At 20.8% G+C, this 17,517-nt stretch overlaps 1 protein-coding gene across 3 annotated transcripts in view; it reads right to left on the bottom strand.

The window, feature by feature from the left end:
• Nucleotides 1-1,897: 1,897 nt before the first annotated feature.
• Nucleotides 1,898-17,517, bottom strand: part of LOC122508549 (CYFIP-related Rac1 interactor B) — a 41,338-nt gene continuing 25,718 nt past the window's right edge. For 2 of the 3 annotated variants that reach the window (XM_043621971.1, XM_043621970.1), the window contains 6 exons: nucleotides 5,228-5,401; nucleotides 4,512-4,736; nucleotides 3,938-4,272; nucleotides 3,518-3,597; nucleotides 3,086-3,212; nucleotides 1,898-2,384 (listed from right to left, as the gene is read on the bottom strand). In XM_043621971.1, coding sequence (XP_043477906.1) covers nucleotides 2,247-2,384; nucleotides 3,086-3,212; nucleotides 3,518-3,597; nucleotides 3,938-4,272; nucleotides 4,512-4,736; nucleotides 5,228-5,312 — 990 coding nt within the window. In that variant the 5' untranslated portion in view covers nucleotides 5,313-5,401 and the 3' untranslated portion in view covers nucleotides 1,898-2,246. Of the gene's footprint in view, nucleotides 2,385-3,085; nucleotides 3,213-3,517; nucleotides 3,598-3,937; nucleotides 4,273-4,511; nucleotides 4,737-5,227; nucleotides 5,402-14,862; nucleotides 15,198-17,517 lie in introns of those variants that run through there. The other variant, XM_043621972.1, reaches the window with a different exon arrangement.

The following is a 17,517-nucleotide window of genomic DNA, read 5'->3' as shown; positions in this document are numbered from 1 at the left end:
TAAATATAGTATTCGACATTTTACGTTTGGTAACTAGTTATATTGATAACATTAGTTCCATATTATTAAACTATTACCATAATAATGGTAATACAGTAATTTTGTAATATACAATTAAAAATATCTTTGGTACTTGTGTCAATACTTGATTAGCTTTTTTTTAATTACTCCTTAGAAAAAAAAAGTAAAAAAAAAACATTGCTTATCAGACAAAAAAGTGATTTTACAAATACAAAATTCACTTTTTCACTAAATTATACTTTATCAATATTCGTCGACTCCAATTTTTACGGCAGTAGAGACGAAATATTTTTTTTTCTCAATTATTTATAATATATATAGATGTATTTATATAATATAAATTCTATTATGTTTACACTTTCGAGCACTTATGTACATTTTTTTTCTTTTGCAAAATTTCGCACCCTTTACATAATTCTTTTTTTTTCGACTAACATTAATCTCACAATTTTTTTTTTTTTTTTTTTTGCAGTTCCCTTAACTTCTATTACTGATTTACTTAATTTAAAACTTACTCAGGTAGTAACAGAGAAAACAAGATGCTAAACATCTGTGAAATTTACAACGTGATTAAACATCTTTTTTTCATTTTTTTTTTTTTGTCTGCTTTTTATTTTTGTGAAATGGTTTCGAGGAAGAGCCTAATTTCTCATTTTTTATTTTCTAATTTTGTTAACAGTTTTTTTTTTTTTTGCAATTTATGCACTGATGAGATATAGAAATTTATTGAAAGAAATACTGGTTTAATTGTTACTTGAGAAACGCATTTTTTTCTAAATGAAACTTTTTTAATAACAAAATAGGTGCTTTTATCAAAAAAATTTATTTTATTTGTTTTTAAATAAAATTATATTTATATTATTTAGAAAATAATACGATTTATGTTTCTGAAGTCTCGAAACGTTCAAATGAACGTCGATAATTTTTTTTCCTTCATTTAATTTTATTTATATTATTAAAGAAAATATTCTGTGTATTAAAAAAATTATTCTATATATTATTAAAAATTATTTTGTAATAATTTTTTTGTAAATTAAAAAAATTAATTATTACAATTAAAATTTTTTGAACAGAAAATAAATTTTGTTCATTTGAATGTTTACAATTTTAGGAAAATTACTATTTAAGAAAATTTTTTAGATTTCAAGAGATATTTATTTGGTAATAAGATAAATAAATATCTTTTTGGATCAAAGCAAATTGTTTTAGATAAAAAAATATTTTTTCATTCAACTAATCCAGTATTTAAATAAAATTGTTTTTTTTTTCAGTGCGTCTTACGAATAGAGTAAATTTATTTTTTTATTAATTATTAAATAATAATAATATTTTATAATCATTAAATAATACAATTAGTTAATTATTTTATAATAATTAAATAATACCATTAGTTAATTATTTCTATAATAATTAAATAATGCCATTTCTTAATTATTTTATAATCAATAAAAACACTGAAAAAAAATTTATTTGGTTAAAATAAACTACTTGTTTATTAGCAAATAAATATTTACTTGAATCAAACAATTTTTTTTTTAATCAAATAAATTTTTTTCCAGTGAATACAATTATTTTATAATTATAAAATAATAATATTAATTAATTACCGTATAATTATTAAATAATACCATTAATTATTTGTTTTGATTAAATTATAATTATCATTATAATGATATATTATTATTAAATAATAATATTAATTAATTATATTACTATCAATAGTAATAATTATTAAATAAAATAATTTTCAATTTACTTGACTCAATAAAAAAAGCCGATTTTCTGTCGATATATTGATTGTCATGGAACACGGTGTATAATCACAAAGAGAAAATAATTTTAGCAATAAATGCGGAAGATAAATGAAAATTTTTTGGGAAGAATATGAATATTGCAGTAATAGTAGCGACAATGGAATAATTAAAATTATTCACAGTAAATAATTTTCAATTAAAAATTATTCACGACAAAGTAAATAATTTTTTGTGGTATCAATTGATAGTCTTTTGGAAAATTTCCAATTCCTTGCACAATGATAGTCATGGATTATGCGTTGCTCTTTCGTCAGAATATTTTGCAACTGATTGTGTATAGTAATTAAATAAAAAATTTAAAAAAATGGAACATACCTCTATGGTGTACAGTATTTTTTTTTTTTTTTTTTTGCTTATAACTGACACACTTTGCTTTTAACTTCTAATGCAGCAGCCACTTTGTTTTGGTAATCATGCCGCTAGTAAGTTCTTTATATTTTTTGGGGTATTTACCTCGTTCAGGTGTTTCGTTGTGTAACGCAGTGCATTTAGAAGACCCTCACTTTTACAAGGCGGTTGGTCCTTCAATAATTTTACACAGCCTTTCACCTAAAATAATTTTTTTTAATTAAAAATCGACATTTTTTCTTTTCTTTCTTTTTTTTAAATTTAATTTATTTATTAATTTATTATTAATATTTATTAATTTATTATTAATATTTATTAATTTATTATTAATATTTATTAATTTATTATTAACATTTATTAATTTATTAATTCTCACAATAAATTTCTCTATTTATAAAAGAAAGTTGAGGGACAAAATGGTGGTTTAATTTCTCCACTTGAGAACGCCAAGGTCACCACCAGATGTCAGTAGAAATTCCAAGAAGGAACTGAACTGCCATCTAGCGGTGACTTTAGCGTTCGCAGGTGGAAAGTAGCGACTCCATTATTAAATCATTAATTTCTTGAATAAATTTGTTTCGTTTTTTTTTGACAAAATTTAATTTTTCTTTTAATTTTATTTCATTGATTTTACTTTCTATTGTTATTATTATTTTATTTTTTATTATTTTTATTTTATTTTTTAATGTTATTATTATTTTTTTTTATTTTTAATAATAATGGAATAAAATAAACATTCCCTGTAAATAAAATAAATACTCTCCATATTTACCTGAAATTAAATAAATAAATAAAAAACAAATTCTTTAGAAATCTTATTCTTTTCTTTTTTTTTGTTGAAGGAATTTTTTTCTATTTTGAGAAATATTGAACAAAAAAGGAGAAAATTGGAATGAACTTACGTCAACATTTGATCCCTTAACAAAAGCTCCTTGGGGATGAACATGATCATATAAAATGACAAGTCCAACCATCACCCTTAAAACAAAGAGTTGCGTCTCCTCTCGTTGAAATTGAGCCAATAAGTTTCTGCAAAGAATAGAAGAAAAAAAAGTAGAACGCTAGCCACGAAATTATCGATTTACAAAAATCCTTTCCTACTTATTTCTTAAATAAATTTACCGTTTATTGTTAAATTTGTTAAATTATTAAATTTTAATTATAAATTATAATTACTAAATGAAATTTACTTACTAAAAAACAATAAATAGAAAAAATATGGTATTTCTTATCTTTTCATTTTATCAAATTAACGTTTTAATAAAGAATAAAATAAAAATAGTGAAAACTAGTGAATAAAACAAAAAATTGGGGAAGAAATTATTTGTACTTACGGATTTTCTAGCATTCTAAGACACACTTTGGCCATTGTACCCAACGTTTCAGTAATATTTTCCCTCGGTATGTCGTTGTTCTAAAAAAAAAATTAAATACTTATGTAAATTGTCGATTACAAATTTTGTTGTTCCTTTCGGTGACAATTTTACAAATAGAAAATAAAAATAAAATTAAAATATAAAAATACTAAAACGTATACTATTAAATTATTAATACCAAAAATCAGAAAATAACTATGAATAATGTAATTAAAATATAACTAATAAATAATATAAATAGTAATAAAATATTGAACACCGACTTTAAAATTAAATATTAATTAATAATAAAATTGTAGAAAAAAAATAAAATTAAAAAAAAAATTAATTTTTCCTTTTACAAATAATTAGAATTTGTTTTTTTCTTTTTTTGCTTACCAACATTAAAAATGTAATGGTGGCATGACTGAGAACTCGAAGCATTGGCGTTGCGTGTGCATAGAACAATGACATTCGATTTGCTAATTCATTGCCGACAACGAGATCCTTTTCAGTGCTCCCCTGATGCGTCAGTGAAGCCCTCGTCAATGTTCTTCGATAATAACTAAAGTCATTTTGTATCGCTGGCGTTTTCATTTTGTGTTCGTCGAATTTTAAGACAAATTCTAAAATTTCAGCAAGCTGCTTCACAAGTGCTTGTTGGGTTTCCAAATGCTGAGTTGGCGACATATTTCCCGAACATAGCTGACCAAGAATTTTTGGAACGACACCCTCTAAAAAATTTTTTTTCGATTAAGAATTGTTTACCATTCAATTTATTAATTAATTTTTTTAATTAATTTTTTTAAATTACATTTTGTTTAAATTAAAAAACTTTTTTTTCAATTAAAAAATCCATTTCACTTTCAATATTATATTCGTATTTTGAACAAAAAAAAGAAGAATTAAAACTGTTATAAAAATAAAAATAGACAATGAAAATTTAAAAAAAAAAATAGAAAAAATACAGTACCGAGCTCGAGAGAAAATTCGTAGAATCTTTTGAGTTTCGCCACCAATGGTGCCACTGTTAGATAAGCCTTTCGTTGACATTCTTCAGTTGGTGCCGAAATGGCTTCTCTTATTTCCTTTCCAGCTCCTTTATAGCATTGAATGTCTTCCAAAATTGATTCGGAATTTTTTAAGACTCTTTGAACCGTTTCAAAGATTTCTCTCTCATTTTCCGAAGGTTGAGCATCTGAAAATATTTGAAAATATTTATGTCTCAATATTATATTCATTCCGTCAAACTCCAACGATATTGACTTTAAAAATTTATTTAAAGATCAATCAATAATAGTAGAGAATTAATATTATAGAAAATTAATATAATAAAAATTATGACAAATAATGACAAATATAACAAATCAAGATGAAAATTTTACATAAAAATTTTAGGTCAAATGTGTCAGGTCAAAAGGAAAATTTTACCTAAAAAAATTTAGGAGTTAAAAATAATATTAATAAAGAAAAAGAAGAGAAAAAAGAATAATGAAAAGAAAAGAAAATAAAAAAAAATAAAAAGTGTGAATAAATAAAATAGGAAAATAAATACAAAGAAAATTAAAAATACAGAAAAATAGGAAATTAAAAGGAGAATTAATAAAAAAAAAGTAATATTAATGAATCATTAACTTCTCTTAATTGATGTAATAAAAATAATATTAATAAAAAAATGTTATTACTCACTTTCAAAATCCAAGAAGACATCGTATTTTTGCGGAGTGCAGCAAGTCGATTCGTCCCGAGCCAAAAGACTGAGAAGTTTGCCCATTTTTTTTCTCTCTTTCTTCTTCTACTTCCTCTTTTGTTAAATATGAAAATTCCTCAGCAAATGAAATCAAATCACATGACAGAAAACATCTGTAAGAAAATTTTTGTTATTAAAATTTTTAATCAAAAAATTTATAAATTACATACCTATACAGAGAAATTATTTTTTTTACATTCAATTTTCAAGAAATATACAAAAATTTTAACAGTGAAATAAATTAAATTATAATTAATATAATTAGATTTAAATTCAACAGTGAAGCGTGTACGCAAATTAACATAAAAGAATATAATCTCTCACTCTTCACAGATAAGACAAGGTTACACCTTGATTATAAATATAAAATACGATAATAAAATAACTAGCACGATAATGATTAGATTATCGAATATTTTGTATTAATATCACATTATTGTTGCTAATATTTAATATTTTTATTTTCGCATTTAATTTCTTTTATAATTAATTTTCTTTATTTATTTACTAGCTTAATTATTTTATTTGGTTATTTATTTCCGTGTTTGAAAAATTTATTTTTCTTTATTTTATTCATTTCATATTTTATTATTATCACCTATTTATTAATTACTTATTATTATTTGTTATTTTTAAAATTATTTTATTCACTTGTTTTTTTCTTCTTTAATTATTTTATTTAATTATTCCTTTTTCCTTCTTTAATTATATTTACTTATTTTCTTTCTTCTTTAATTATTTTATTTAGTTATGAATATTCTTGTTTAATGATTACAGGACAACAAATTCAATCCAAAAAATCCAGACCGAAAAATCCAAGAAAATAAGTCAAAAGTACAAAAAGTACAAAATAAAAATGTTCAAAGTCAAAAAAAAACTTAAATAAATAAAAACGTCCAAAATAAATAATGAAACATATGAGAAAGTTATAAAATCGGAATTTAAAATGTTAATGTTAAAATCGCAGGATTTTAATTCTTTATATAAATAATCAAATTCTACACAAAAATTCAATTATTTTCATAAACAAAAAAATTCTTCACAAAAATTCAATTATTTTCATGCAGGTAAATAAAAAAAAAATCCTAGAAAAATTTCATTTATTCTACAAAATTATTAAAACAATTATTTCAAGAAATACAATTATTTTCAGCAATTTTGATAAAATTCTCTACAAAAATTCAATTATTTTTTTCAATATAATATAACTTAAATTACTTGATTAATTTAATTATTTTCAGAAATATAAAATATTAATTTTACCTATACTTTCATTCAAGGCAACGATTTAAAATTTGTATATAAACATTTTTTTCATTGGATTTTTAATTTCTTTGGACTTTTTGACCAGGACAAAAAATCCAAAAAATAAAAACTATTTTTTTTACTTTTTTGGATTTCATTTACTTTGGATTTTTTGGTTTGGACAGATAAATTGTTTAATTATTTAATTTACTTATTTATTTTCTTCTTCATTAATTATTTTATTAACTTTTTTAATTGTTTTGTTTGCTTATTTATTTTCCATTTTAATTAATTTTTCAATTATTTATTTTCTTCTTTTTTAATTTTTCAATTATTTATTTTCTTCATTTTTGATTATTTTATTTATTTTCTTCAACTTTCATTTTTTTATTCACTTTTTTACTTTCTTCTTTAATTATTTTATTTAGTTATTATGTTATTAATAAGTTAAATTAATTAATTCACTTGTTTATTTTCTTCTTCATTAATTATTTTATTAGGTTCTTTAATTTCTTCTTTAATTAGTTTATTACTATTGTATTCACTTGCTTATTTTCTTGTTTCATTATTTTATTCCTTTGTTTATTTTCTTTTTTAATTATTTTATTCACTTGCTTATTTTCTTGTTTTATTATTTTATTCACTTGTCTATTTTATTGTTTCATTATTTTATTCACTTGTATATTTTCTTCTTCTTCAATTATTTCGTTTAGTTATTTTTTTATTTAATTTATTTTCTTCTTTAAATATTTTATTTAATTATTAATTTAATTTAATTTAATTTAATTTTATTTTATTTAATTTTATTTAATTCTTTAATTGTTTTCTTATTCAGTTATTAACATTCGTGTTTAATTATTATTCATTTACTTTTTAATTGTTTTCCCTTTCAGTTATCTATATTTTTGTTTAATAAATTATTTTTTTATTCAATTATCTATTGAATTACCTTTTTATTTATTTATTTTAATCACAGCCCATATAGCAAAATATAAATAAATTTTATTTATTTACATTAATTTTTAAAAAAAAAAGTGATTTAATATTATTACTTTTGTCGCAATCGAAAAGTATATATATTATTATAAAATATATAAATGGGAGAAGATGAAGGAAGTTGGATCGTCGTTTCGCGACTCAAGCTCGAGATAGAGTAGCACTCTCGGCCAATGGAATTCGATGTACCGCGAGGCCAGTGCGGGCTAAACCTATATGTTCACGTGTGGTATATGGTGAAGAGTCAATTCCAGGCGAAACGACAATTGTGTATATACACGATGCATATATAAGTACGCTTATAGTCATGCTCTCATACCATTAAATTCATGCGTGCAAATGAAGACCGAAGACCATGTCCAACGGATTAATGTTCTATACATCTGCATAATAACGAAATTGTCAAAAAAAAGAACCCCCCCTCCTCAAGGAACTTAACGAATTATAAATTCATTTTTTATAACTCACAAAATTTTCTCAATTAAAGAAAGAATTGAAATATAATATTAAATCCATTCTCATATTTTTATTCCATAAAAATTATTTTTAATAATTTATTATAATTCCCGTACATATTTTTTGTCCTTCCATTTATTTACTAGCTTCCTCTTTCATTTATTTAATTTTTATTCCATAAAAATTATTTATAATAATTTATTATAATTCCCGTACATTTTCTTTGTACTTCTATTTATTTACTAGTTTCTTCTTTCATTTATTTAATTTTTATTCCATAAAAATTATTTATAATAATTCACTAAAATAATCTTCGTATTTCATTCTTTGATTCTGTCTTTCCACACTTTGATATTAGTTTTTGTGTAATTAATTAAAATTAATTAATTAATATTAGTCTTTGTGTTTTTTTTCTTTAAAAAATATTGTTTGACAGATCGAAAAATTGCAGGTATTTTTTCATGATTTATAATAAAACAATATTTTTAATTAGAAAAAATAAAAAAAAATTATGATTAACAAATAAATTTTGTTTATTATATGCTTTTTTCTATAACAAATTTCGTTTGACTGATCTAAATTATACAAATTTTTCTCCTTTTATTATTTATAAAAAATAGAAAATTGTTAATTGTTAAAAAATTATAATTAAGAAATAGAAAATATTTTATTTTATGCATAATTTATATTTCTCAATAAAAATATATTATTCAGAAACTCATTCTTTTCTTTTGGAAAAGAAACATTACATACATTCTATTCTATTTGTGAATTACAAATTCTAATTGAAAATGAAATTGAAACTTTTTAAATTTTTAGAAAATAAAAGAAAAAAATTTTACTCAAAAAAAATGTTCTGTTACATTTATTTACGAATTTCTTTAATTGTAAAATTATTCGAAAACATCAATAACTCTTTTTTAAATAAATATTTAAATATTATTTTTTCGTAGGAATTAAAATTTTTCTAAACATTCAAATTCAAATCTTTTTAAATTCAATAAATTATAAGAATATTTTTATAAAACATGAAGATAGCGATTGCTCCGAGTCGAAGACTCGGAGTGATCGCTATCTTCATGTTTTATAATAATTAAAAATGACCAAGTGATAAAATCATTGAATATTATTACAGCAATTTTTTCAAAATTATTTTCATCATTTCAAATTAATTATTATTTTCTACAATTTTTAATTATTTTTTATGAAAATAATTGAAAAAATTTTATTATTTATAAAAATAATTGAATTATTGCGCAAGGAATTTATAAAAAAATTTGTAAATAATTAAATTCCTGAGAAATTTTTATTATTTATGAAAATAATTAAATGTTTGCGTATTATTTTTGGGAATTTGAAATTTATTTGAAAATAATTTAACTTTGGGGAAGAATTTTGTTATTTACAAAGATAATTTGTATTTTGACGAGAATTTTTTTTTAAATTTGAAAGATAATTGAATTTTATGAGAAGAATTTTATCACTCTTGAAAAAAATTGAATTTCTGCAATTATTTGTAATTTTTCCAAAATTGAATTTTTTTTAGTGTTTTCAACAAAAAATTGAATTTCAAATTTTTAAATTCTATTATTTTTAAAATTGCTAATTTTATCATAAAAGGTTTTGATCCTTCATTTGCTTACTAGTTTCCTCTTTCATTTATTTACTTGTTTCCTATATTTAAAAAAATATTAAGTACCTATTTTTTTAAATATGAAAAATTTATTTTAAAATTTAAATTTATTTTAAATTTTATTTTAATTAATTTTTTTATTTAAATTTATTTTAAAAATAAACAAGTCTTGTTTATTTTCCATTACTTCAGATATTCAATTTAAAATTATTAGAATTTGAAGTTATTTAAATATGGAATTATTTAAATTTGAAATTTTTTTATATTATTAATATTTTTATTATTATTATCAGCATTATTTTTATTTTTATTATATATTGAAATGATTTTTAATGAATTAGCTGTGATTCAGTAGTACTATGATTCAGTATTAATTTATTTATTGTTCTTCAATTAAAATTATTATTATTCAATATTTTAAATTTAATTACTAAGTAATTTATTCCTGATTTACTTTTTAGATTTTAGAGACCAGAATTTTTTCACTTTTAATTTAAATTCTATAAATTGTATTTTTTATAATAATTTCAATTAATAATAATTTAATTTTTAGTTTAAAATTCTATATTTAGGAAAAATGATACAGTATTGATAAAAGTGAATACGTATTTCATTTTTCAAGTTTTCTTTTTCAATGCGCAGTTGGAGTTTTGTATTGAAAGAATGCCAAAGTTATCTTTTCTGAAGGCATTGAAAAAAATCTTCAATTGTAAAGAGTCTATATTTTTTTTTTCATCAATTAATACAGATAATTAGACTATTAATAAAAAATATTTCCATTAATATTAATAACAATTAATATTATTAACAAATATTATTATTAACAAATATTATTATTAACAAATATTATTATTAACAAATATTATTATTAACAATAATTATTATTGACAATAGTTATCATCAATATTGTTAACAATAATAATTATTAATTATGATCAACAAGTTTTGAATATTCAAATAAACGAACTTTTTTCATTAAAAATTATTTTCGTAAATTACTAACATTGAAATAAAAATTGAAAACTCAGATTTTACATTTTTATAGAAACTTTAAAATTAATTTTTTTGAAAGGCAAAAATATTGTAATAAAGATTTAATTTTGGGAAGAAATCATTTTTTGAAAAGCAGTGAATTTAAAATTATTTTAAAATTAAATATTTTTTATAAAAATTTAACTTTTTTGATATATAATATAATTTACGTATAATTTAACAATTATCGTTTTCTGAAAAGCAGTGAATTTAAAATTATTTTAAAATTAAATATTTTTTATAAAAATTTAACTTTTTTGGTATATAATATAATTTACGTATAATTTAACAATTATCGTTTTCCGAAAATCAGTGAATTTAAAATTACTTAAAAACTTCCCGATATATGCATATTCATCAATTATTTATTTTCAGTTTTAAATGAAATAATAGAAGTTGCACATAGCAGTTCTAAAAATGTAAATTCTATTGGAAATTGTGTGTCGTTGAACTCACAATAATGTTAGATTACTCGATTTAATGAAATTAATACAGTATTCAAAAGTCTTCAAAGGGGATTTGAAATTTTATATGGCTTCTATTTGGGAAGCGGACTTTTATTTTTTACACCTTCAAATATTTTCATCTCAAATTACTTGATCATCGATACCTTTTGTCTTTATGCATTATTAATATATATATATATATATATTTATTAATGTGTGCAGAGAAAATAAAAAAATTAATTAAATTTAATTATTAATTAAATAAATAAATTAAATTATTAATTAATTTTATAAATTAATTAAAAAAATATTATTTATTAAATTTATTTATGTAAGTATTTTGGGTTACGGTGAATGTTAAATTTATTTATTAAAAAAAAATTATTATCATTTTATTTAATTTGTTTTTTAGATTTTTAATTAATAGGGGAATGTAGTCAAGGTTGGCCTACTGTCTAGGTAGGCCACTCGCGTTTTTTTGTCAAGTTCACTAGCGCCACCTACGCGCATTTTTGTCGAAGCTTGTCTTAGTGAAACCTAACTTTTTGTTCAATTACATTTTCGGAAAATCGAAAATTGTGTTTTCTGTGACGTCGGTACAAAAAAAGCTCAAAAAAAGTTTTGTGCATAATGTGAAAAACCATTAATAAAAGATAAAAAACAAATTGAATCGTCAAGGCAAGTATGCAGAAAATTTGTGGGACTCATGGTTGAAAGGAAAACAAAGTAAAAAATCGAATCCCGAAACGTATTTCTTTATGGTTACAACAATTCGGTAATGTTACTTACTGTCAAGGTCGGCCACTATGTGTTTAAAATGCGCAAAGATGAGGACGAGCTACTTCATTTGCAAAAACTGCAATTCTGTATAACTCATAATATAATTGATCATCTTATTAATATTTTTATTTAATTTTATTAATATTTTAGTGCAAAACTTTTTTTTATTTATATTTATTTTTTTATATTGTTTATTGTTATTATTTTGTTATTTCATTAAGTTACAAACTGTAAACAATAAAGAATCAATTTTCCGTAACTCCAAACATGTTATTTTATTTTTTAACGATTAATGCCCTTTGAATTTTAAACATGGCCGACCTTGACTGTAATGGCTAACCTGGACTACAAATTTTTTTTTTTTTAAATCTTTATAACTTTTTCATTTTTAAACCTGTCAATTTACTTTGTACAGAAAAAATGTTCCTATTAAACAGGACTTTCCAACCATATACTTCAATTGTCCAAATTAATTTTTAAAAAAAAGTTATAAACAAAAGTCAAAAAGGTGGCCGACCTAGACTATGTTCCCCTACATTTTTAATTAATAATTTTAAATAATAAATTCACCAATTAATAAATTAAGAAACTAATTAATAAATTCAATATAGAGAAATGTGAGTAAAAATTTTCAAATTGTAGCAAATAAACAAAACAAACGAACAAGGAATTTAAAAGCAAACAAAATTTTAATTAAAATTTTCGGACAAGTTAACTTGAATGTTAAATATTTAACATTAAAAAAATTTTAGCAAAATAATTTTCGTCAGTAAAGAAAAAAAAAGAGGAGGGGATTAAATGATAAATAAAAATACTATACAAAGCAGAGACTGAGGTAAATTTGAAGGACAGTGTACACAAATTAATATCTGAATCACGGCTAATTCATTAAGTTGTTAGAATTGATCGGTCGGATAATTATATTAGATAAGTGTCGACAATGTGGACATTCAACTGACTGAACATTAATTTGTCTCCCACATAATGACAATGAATTTGATGAGCCAGGTATCATTATAGAATCAACAAAGAAATTCGCTGATTCAAATTGATGTGTGTCGGGGAGAAACTAAAATTAGAAAGGTGAACTAAAATTCATGAGCGGAGAACACTCATGAGGAAATGGAAAATGATTATATTTTCACTTTATATGCTTTCTTCATTTTTCCTCTTTTTAATTACAATAGGCGTTATATTAATTTTTCCATTTTTTCTTTCTTTCATTTTCTTTTTCACTTTTTCCCATTTGAGACAATAAAACTTATCGAAATTCATCTTTAAATTAGCATCCTCTCTGAAATTTTTATTTTATTCGATTATTGAAATTACACGAATTTTTTACACAATTTATTTTTTTCTTTTTCTATACAATTTACTTTTTTTTGTTTTTTATAAAACTTTTTTTCTTTTTCTATTAAAATTTACTTTTTTTCTTTTCTTATGAAATTTATTTGTTTCCTTTCTTCTGTACAATTAACTTTTTTTCTTTTTTCATTCAATTTACTCTTTTTTCTGTACAATTTACTTTTCTTCTTTTTTTATACAATTTATTTTTTTTCCTTTTTCTGCGTAATTTACTTTTTTTCTTTTTTTTATACAATTATATAAATTATACAATACTATGATTATACAATTAATACAAATATAATAATAAATATATAATTCTACAATTTATATAAATTGAATACCAAAAAAATATTAGTTTTTCAAAAAAAATATTTTAATTATTTATAATTAAATTATTTTAATTATTAAGTAGTTTATTTTGCTAAATATAAACATAAATAATTTGCTAAAACTTGACTGGAAAAAAAACATGTAAATTGTGCCTGAAAATACAGGAAATCAGTTGTTTATCCGGTTTCGATGAAATCTAGTTTGCTCACGATTAATGATCATTAAATTCTCTAAATACATTTTTATTTTCAAATTTATACGAAACACATTATAGAGCGAATTAAAGAGTCGTTTGCACTTTCTATATAGATTCTCGGTCTGTAATTATGCATAGACTTGTTTCGTTTCGATTTTTTCAATTCCGCCTCATTTTTTATTAATTAAAATTTTTATTTTCTTTCCATTTGTGTTCAAAATTTCAATTTCAAAAATTGAAAATACATGAAAATAATTTTCAAATATTTCATATAAAAATTAAATCACAATTACAAATTTAATATTTAAAACAAGAGAACGCGAAGATAAAACAACAAAATCATCGGGAAAAAATTTAAGAAACTTTTTTAAAAAATTTAAAAAATTTAAAACTTTTTTAAAAAGGATTTAAAAAAGAAAAAATATGAAAATTATCAATAAAAAAAATGAAATTAAACTCAAAGTAAATTAAAAAGAATAAGAGACAAAAAATTGAAATTAATTATAAATTGACAAAAGAAATTTAAAGTAATTTATAAAATTAATTAAACTTGAAATAAACTAATGTAAAATAATAATAAATAAAAATCAACAAATGAAAAATAAAATAAAAATAAATAAAAAAATGAACAAATGAAAAATAAAATAATAAAAAAAATAATAATAAGAAAATTAAAAATAACCGAATATATTTTTAAGACATTTAGAATTAATTTACTTGTTTTCTTCTGAACTGTAAGCTCTCCAAATATAAAAAAGAAAAATTCTCTGTAAAAAATGGTAAAAATAACAAACAGAGGAAAAATAAAAAAATTACCAGGTAAACAGTAAAAACAAACCAAAAAGATAATCTAATTTTAATTCGAAATAAAAATATAAATAAAAATCTAAACACATGTTATGAATCCACAACTGATGCTAACCAATTTTTCCCAAACAGCTTTGAAATTATTTTCCAAAGAAAAATAAAATTGCCAGGATAAAATAAAAATCGAAAAATTGTACATTAAATTCTTTTTTTAAAATTCGAGTATTTTTATTAAAAAAAAAGAAATAATAAAAAAAGAAAAGAAAAGGCATAATATAAATAATGCACAACAACACAAACACTCACGTTCTATCGCCAGGCGAAGCTTCATCCCTTATAAGAAAATAATACCAAGCATTGCAGACTCCGAATTTGAAATAGAAATTCACCAAATAATTTTGTACTTGTCAATGAAAAAGGAAACATGATTTAAATTTTATTTGTTTCTTGTATTTTATTTTTTTTTCTCTTGAACAGGTAATTATATCATTTGAAATAAGAAAAAAATTGAAGGAAGAAAATAAGAATTTTATTCAGCGCGCGATCATAACGAGAAATGCCGCGATTAATATCATCGCGGCGTGCGATTTCCTTATTTGGTCAAAGGACACAACGGGGGTAGTACACATTACGTTAGGGGAAAAATCAATGGATTTTACTTCGTCAACCCCACGTTCAGATAGCGCTGTATTATTTTATCAGGAGAGGGCGGTGAAAATTCAAAAATTTCTTCAATATTCTCAAAAATTTTCTCTTTTTCAATCATTTTTTTCTTTTTTAATTGTACTAATTTATATAGAGAAATAAAAATGTGTCAAATTTTTTTTCTATTTCAATTCAACTTCAATTTTAACATTTTCAATTTTTTATAAAATTCAGACTTTGCACTCGATAATTAATTTTAAAAAAAAGTGTCAAAAAGTAGCTTTCACAAAACTAACAAAAATTCCATTCCATATTTTCTATTTTCCTGACTTTTTCCTAATTTCCATAAAAAATATTTACTTCTTTTTTATCCTGCTAATAAATTGAATTCCCGTAACGAATTTTATTATAGATCATGAAAGAATTTTAATATTTATAAAAATAATTTAATTCCTGCGAAGAATTTAATAAAAAAATTTAAATAATTCATTTCTTTACTAGAATTTTTGAGAATAATTGAATGTGTGTGTGGTATTTTATTAAATTTTTTTAAAAATAATTGAATTTCCAAGAAGAAATTTATTACTTTTAAAAATAATTGAATTCTTGTGGCGAATATTGTTATTTATGAAAATAATTGAATTATTTCAAAAAAAAATGTAATTAAAATTGTAATTTATAATAATTGATTTCTTTTGAACAATTTTATTAAAATATTTATTAAAATAATTGAACTCCTGAGAAAAATTCTAATATTTTTGAAAATAACTGATTTTTTCGAGGAATGAAATTAAATTTTTAAGAATAATTACATTTTTTGAGCAATACCTGTAAAAATTGTATTAAAAATAATTGAAATCCTGCGATGAATTTTATTATTTATGAAAACAATTGAATAGTTGTTGATAATTTTATTAAAATTTTCAAAAATAATTGAATTCTTGAGAAGAATTTTATTATTTATGAAAATAATTGAATTCCTGAGAAGAATTTTATTATTTATGAAAATAATTGAATTCCTGAGAAGAACTTTATTATTTATGAAAATAATTGAATTATTGCGAAAAATATTATTAAAATGTTGAAAAATAATTGAATTCTTGTGGCGAATATTGTTATTTATGAAAATAATTGAATTATTTCAAAAAAAAATTTAATTAAAATTGTAATTTATAATAATTGATTTCTTTCGAACAATTTTATTAAAATATTTAAAAATAATTGAATTCCTGTGAAAAATTTTAATATTTTTGAAAATAATTAATTTTTTCGAGGAATGAAATTCAATTTTTAAGAATAATTACATTTTTTGAGCAATTTCTGTAAAATTGTATTAAAAATAATTGAAATCCTGCGATGAATTTTATTATTTATGAAAACAATAAAATAGTTGTTGATAATTTAATTAAAATTTTCAAAAATAATTGAATTCCTAGAAGAATTATTAGAGTTATTATTAGCAAAAGAAATAAAAAAAAAATTTTTAAATTAATTAATTAATTTTTAAAATTGAAATAAAAAACGTTTTGTTTGTTTTTCATTTAATTTTCGATGTTTTCGAAAATTGAATTAAGTTTCGAATCAAACAAACTTTTAAGTGACGAAAACGATTTTTTTCGTAGTCGATTGAAAATTTTCCTTGAATAAAACAAATAAAATTTTAATTAAGAATTAATTAAGAAATTGTTTTTGAAATTAACTTTTGTATATTTTCCATCATCATTTTTTGAATCAAATTTTGAATCTATTTCTTGTGTAATTTAAAAAAAAAATTGTCGGAAATTTAGAAAATTTTTCCCTGAATCAGCAAAACTTGTTTTCTGCGTGCAGGAATTTTGGATAATTTTAGATAGTTTCTTGTGGTTCAATGAGGAATTTTCGTTTTCCTTACACACTACATGCAAATTGGCTAAAGTCCATATGACTAGGCATGAGAAAAAGGACCACAAGTGGAAGTGAATTTATATTTCGAAAATAGAATTTATCCGTGTGCAAGAAATTTAACGTTAAATTAACCTAATTAACGTATTTTTTTCATAAATTAATTTTCTACTACAGACAAAAATTTTACTAAACTTCTACTAATAATTTTCCCAGTCAATTATAAATTGTATAAATGTTTCAAAAAATTAGTCAAAAAAAAAATTAATTTTTCCAAGTTCTATAGAATATTTAATTATTAATAAATAATAATTCTACAAAAATTCTAGTAAATTATATTGATTCTGTAGAAATCCATTAGAATAATTATATAATAAATTTTCTACACAAATTGTAATTATAATAATTATAATTTTATAACTTGTTAGGACGAAA

This window comes from Leptopilina heterotoma, unplaced genomic scaffold (assembly GCF_015476425.1).
Source record: "Leptopilina heterotoma isolate Lh14 unplaced genomic scaffold, ASM1547642v1 Lhet_54, whole genome shotgun sequence".
Lineage (NCBI taxonomy): Eukaryota > Metazoa > Arthropoda > Insecta > Hymenoptera > Figitidae > Leptopilina > Leptopilina heterotoma.
This window is presented reverse-complemented; position numbering and strand designations above follow the sequence as displayed.